The following is a 5,099-nucleotide window of genomic DNA, read 5'->3' as shown; positions in this document are numbered from 1 at the left end:
AAGATTTCCCACTTTCTGGGCGATTTCTAAAGCGGGCATTGTTTCCTATACCCCCTAGGGCTCCGCCGCCTCCGACTTTTTATTGTACCAAACAACCAATGCTCACAATAATTGTCGGATTAGGTTTCCTCAACGTGGGTAAAACGTAAACACACTCTGATGGGAAATCACCTCTAATACCGTCTTTTTCACCATATCCCCAAGCTGAAGTCATTATTTGATGTCCATTACAATCACCGACAAGTTGTATCAAATCACCTCTTTGCATTGTTAAAAATGATGCAGACTCTCCATCTGTAATTCATATAAAATAAATACGCTCAATTGGTTTTTTCAATCTTAAATTATTTTTAAAAATTCTTTTGATTCCTACCATCGTTCATGTAATCTTGTATTGCAATAACGTACGAAGATTTTTCTTTGAGACCATCGATGAGCAAGTTTATTAAACAAGCAAGGTCTTCAGCTTCTAAACTTTGGAAGATGTATTCTTCCCGTTGGATGGTGGACAGTATCAGATTGTGGACACAAGAATTTTTTATTCTACAGGTTGAAAAATATTTTTTTTTTTTATTTATCAGGTATGGGTTTGAAATTTTTAGAGATGGTGAAGTTAATTACTTTTGAAAGGTGACTTCAGAAATTTCTGGAAAAGAGAGTTCTAAGAGAAGAGTTTCCTGACTATCTATAAAGAAGACCCCGGTCCAGTTTACTGCAATAATGATGTCATTTGTAGCTAGTTTTGGTCCAGAAATTCTTGAAACTTCGTAAAACTTAGAGAAGAGGATTGGCCAAGTGATTTTGGCGAATGAAACTACGTCTTCTTTTGTTTTTATTGGTGGTGAATTTTCAACCAGATTCACGTTCTTCAGGAGAATAAAGCATATTTTTATGTAAATATTGAAAAAATAGAGAAAAAAAAGAAGGAAGAAAATTAAATATAAGAATGAAGGAACAAGCAGCAAAAAATCAAAAGAAAGTAGAACCTAAAAAAAGAGGAAAAAGAACATACTACTGAAGGAAAGTTTAATTTCAGGAACTCGAAAAAAGGAGACAATAAAAATTAGATTCGTTAAAATTATGTCTTTAACATAATTCTTCTTTTAACATCAAATATAGATACCTTTCGGAATGCCTTTGTCAACAAATTTTGCCATTTGGGCAAAACATCTTCCGAAACACCTTGGAGCAAATGTTTAGGAATATAAAGTGGCAAAGCACTTTTTAGATTTGCAGGTGTCATACTATTTTGATGATCAACATACAATTGTTGAGCAACAAGCATTGCTATATCATTTTCCTGAAATATGCATTATAATGACAATTTTTATTAAGCATCATTTCGCAGAAAGTCTTTAAAATTGCTTACATTATTACAAATGTATTCTCCATGCTTGACTCCTCTAATGATCTGATGATAAATCAGGTCAGTGGCAACCTTATCAAGAGTTGGGTCATGCCAGGGTGCAAAGATCTCTTTTCTGAAAAACAATCTCCATTTGGCAGATTTTTCAGAGTGACCTTGCTCTCTTGCATATTGTTCACATTGGGAAATCGCATCCATCACGTGACCTCTGCAATACAATTTCAGATTTTAAATTAAGAATTTGTTTATTTAAAAAATTGTCAGTTTTGGTGAGGGAATATTTTTCACTGACTTTCCTGCTCCTAGAGATAACACCTTATCGTAGAGTGTAACAAAAAGAGAGAAGCCAAAAGTATCTTTTAGTGATATATTGTTTGCTAAAGTATTAACAATTTCTTTAGCAGTTGTTGCTGAATCAGCTTCTACATTCCTCGAGTTTCCATCCATAAGCATCACAGTTAGTAGGATTGGACTTTTGTTTTTTGTTGCCTAAAATAAATTGGGTATAAGAATTCAGATAATAAAAGAAAGAGAAAAAATTGCCAATTTTTTACTACCCCCCCCCCCCCCCCCCCCCCTGTAACCAAATAGTTGAAATTTTCAACATATAAAAGAAAAATGGTTCTATTTTTAAACAAAAATAAGAATTTTTAACAAAAAAGTTCATTTTCGAGCAAATAGTTTAATCTCCACCAAATTGTCCAGTTTTCAAGCAAAAAACAAAAAAAAATCCTACAGAGCAGTTTATTTTTGAACCTGAAAATATTAATTTTTAACAGAAAAAGTTCATTTACAATCAAATAGTTGAATTTTCCACTAAAATGATATTTTAACCAAATATTTGAATTTTTCAATAAAAAAGATGAATTTAAAAATTAAAAAATTTAAAAATTTAAAAATTCATTTTTATCGTTGATTGCTCTTGCTGTTCAAATGTTTAACTATTTCAGTTTTAGAAAATAAATCTTCTTGTTTAAAGATTCTTTATTTGGGTGGAATGTTAAATTTTGTTGTTGAAAATTCGTATATTTTTTTTTTGATTGAGAATAAACTTTGATGGCTCAAAATGTTACTATTCAATTTCAGGTTGAAAATTTATGTATGATCGAAAATTGATATTTTCTGGTTAGAAAACTGAACTATTTTTTTTGAAAATTCATGTATTTTGTTAAATATTTAGTCTTTTTTAAAATAATTAATTCTTTTTATTAAAAGTGTAACTTTTATATTTTTTGTTAAAAATTGATTTATTTATTTGAAAATAAATCTTTTCCAGTATGAAAATTTAACTTTTTTGTGATTTTTGTTTTGGTAAGAATTAATTTTTTTAACTAAAAATGTAACTATCGTTTTTTCGGTTAAAAATTTATATTTTCCAGTAGGAAAACTAAACTATCTTTTTTTTTAAATTCATGTATTTTAAATATTTTATGTCTTTTTTGAAAGAACTAATTTTTTTTGTCAAAAATGTAACTTTTCTATTTTTTTTTAAAAATTGATATTTTTAATTGAAAATAAATCTTTTCTGATATGAAAATTGAACTATTTTGTCAAAAATGTGTTTTTTTGTTTGGTTAAGCATTATTATTTTTTCATTAAAATTGTAACTATCTATTTTTTTGGTTGAAAATTGAGATTTTTAATTAAAATTTAATCTGTTCTAGTTAGAAAATTCAACTATCTTGTTGAAAATTTGTTGTCTTTTTTAGCTTTTGGTAACAAGTCCAACTACTTAGTTGAAAGTTGAAATACTCTGTTATTTCTTTTTTTTTAGTTGATGATTGATCTCTTTGGTTGAAAATTGAGCTATTTCATTTTTTTTTAAATAATTTTTTTGTTTGAAAAATCGTCTTTTGGGTTTGAAAAGTTTGAAAGGATTACTTATAATTATTTTAACCTAAGAAGGTTAATTTTCAACCAAAAAACAAAAACGAATTTTCAACAAAATAGTAGCATTTTTTAAAAAAGACGAATATTTGACAAAATACATTCTACAAAAAAGATCAATCTAAAATTGAAAAAATTAAAATTTTCAGCAAGCAGTTGAATACTTACATTTTTAGTCATAAATTTCTAAAAAGAATGATGAATTTTCAACCAAACAGTCTAGTTTTCAATCGAGGAAGATGAATTTTTAGCAAAATAACTTAATTTTTAACAAATTTGTTAAAATTCCTACCACATAGTTGAATTTTTGACCAAAAAAGATGAGTATTTATCAAACTAATTGAATTTTCTACAAAATAATAAAATTTTAGCCAAATAGTAGAAATTTCAACTGAACAAGATTAATTCCGAACCAAAAATGCAGTAGACTGACTTTTCTACAACAAACATAATATTTCACTAAGAAAAGTTGTCTTTTCTTATTGGATTCTATCAATTCGGTTCGCATACAGATGAAAAAATAAGTGAAAGAAATTTTTTGAAAACAGGGGAAAAAATAATTCTTTAAACAGGAGGAAAATTCTGAAATATGAAAGTGATTTTCAAATATATTGCGTTATTATTGAACTATACCATTTTAGGGTCATCTTTCCCAAAATTCGCAAACTTTGTGAAAATATATCGCTAGTGAACTTTCTTAAAGTGAACCAGTAAAATCTCACTAATTTTCAGTGAAATCTCACTGGTTGAAACAGCCAGAAGTGTGTCAGTGACAATCAGTCAAGTTACACTGGTGCAATCAGTGGGATTTAACTGGTTCAATCAGTGAGATTTGACCTGTTTAATCACTGAGATTTGACCCTCAAACGGTACACTCCAACCCAGCATACGCAAATGGTATACTGGTGCGAATCAATTTTTTTGCAATGTTAATATTAATTAATTATTGAATATATTGAATATATAATAAACAACTAGTATATATCACACAGATTTAATATATGTGGAGATGATGCGCTGCATTTGTGTTTGCGTAACTGTCAACAAAATGAAAAAGCTTCCGGTGCGAATTCACACCAGTGTACCATTTGAGGGTTAACTAGTTGAATCTCTGAGATTTCACTGGTGCAATCAGTGAGCTTTCACTTGTTTGTTTAGTGGAAATGCATTACTGTTTGAACCAGTGAGGTTGATTGGTTACTCAGTAACAGTAGTCATCTGGTCATATATGCATTGTCGTCCGTCTATTGTTAAGACATGAAACTTATCATTCATCACTTTTGTGCAAAAAGTTTTTTAAATTCTCTTTTTAAAAAACGGCCTACCATACAAAACCAACGCTTGGAGCGATAGATACAATAAGCAACGCTCTTTTAGTTAAGTTACTTACTAATTCACCCAGTCAAATTCGGAAAGTCACTGGTTCACCGGTGTAGTTCAAAATACTGCTGCAACCAGTGACAATTTCAATGGTTCAATCAGTGAGATTTGATTGGTTCAAATAGTAAGATTTAACCCTGAAACGGAAAACTCCAATCCAGCATGCGTAAACGGTACACTGGTGCAAATTCCTTTGTTTGCAATGTTAATATTAATTATTTAATGTATTGAACATATAATAAACAATTAGCATATATCACGCATATTCAACATATATATATTTAATATATGTGGGGATAATCCGATGCAGCTGTGTTTGCGTAACTGTCAACAAAATAAAAAAACTTCCGGTGCGAATTCGCACGAGTGTACTATTTTAGGGTTAACTAGTTAAATCTCTGAGATTTTACTGTTTAAGTTTAAGAGAAAAGAAATACCCCCACTCCACTCTCTTATCAACCGAAAT

At 29.4% G+C, this 5,099-nt stretch overlaps 1 protein-coding gene across 2 annotated transcripts in view; it reads right to left on the bottom strand.

Moving 5' to 3' along the window:
* LOC117167518 (myosin-VIIa-like) overlaps positions 1–5,099 on the bottom strand; it is a 33,931-nt gene that overhangs the window by 7,204 nt on the left and 21,628 nt on the right. For both annotated transcript variants that reach the window (XM_033352518.1, XM_033352519.1), the window contains 6 exons: positions 1,659–1,855; positions 1,370–1,574; positions 1,124–1,300; positions 622–866; positions 374–543; positions 107–294 (listed from right to left, as the gene is read on the bottom strand). In XM_033352518.1, coding sequence (XP_033208409.1) covers positions 107–294; positions 374–543; positions 622–866; positions 1,124–1,300; positions 1,370–1,574; positions 1,659–1,855 — 1,182 coding nt within the window. The remainder of the gene's footprint in view (positions 1–106; positions 295–373; positions 544–621; positions 867–1,123; positions 1,301–1,369; positions 1,575–1,658; positions 1,856–5,099) is intronic.

The sequence above is a fragment of the Belonocnema kinseyi genome, chromosome 2 (assembly GCF_010883055.1).
Source record: "Belonocnema kinseyi isolate 2016_QV_RU_SX_M_011 chromosome 2, B_treatae_v1, whole genome shotgun sequence".
In the NCBI taxonomy this organism is placed as follows: domain Eukaryota; kingdom Metazoa; phylum Arthropoda; class Insecta; order Hymenoptera; family Cynipidae; genus Belonocnema; species Belonocnema kinseyi.
Note: the sequence above shows the minus strand (reverse complement) of the source record. Positions and strands in the feature narration are given on the sequence as shown.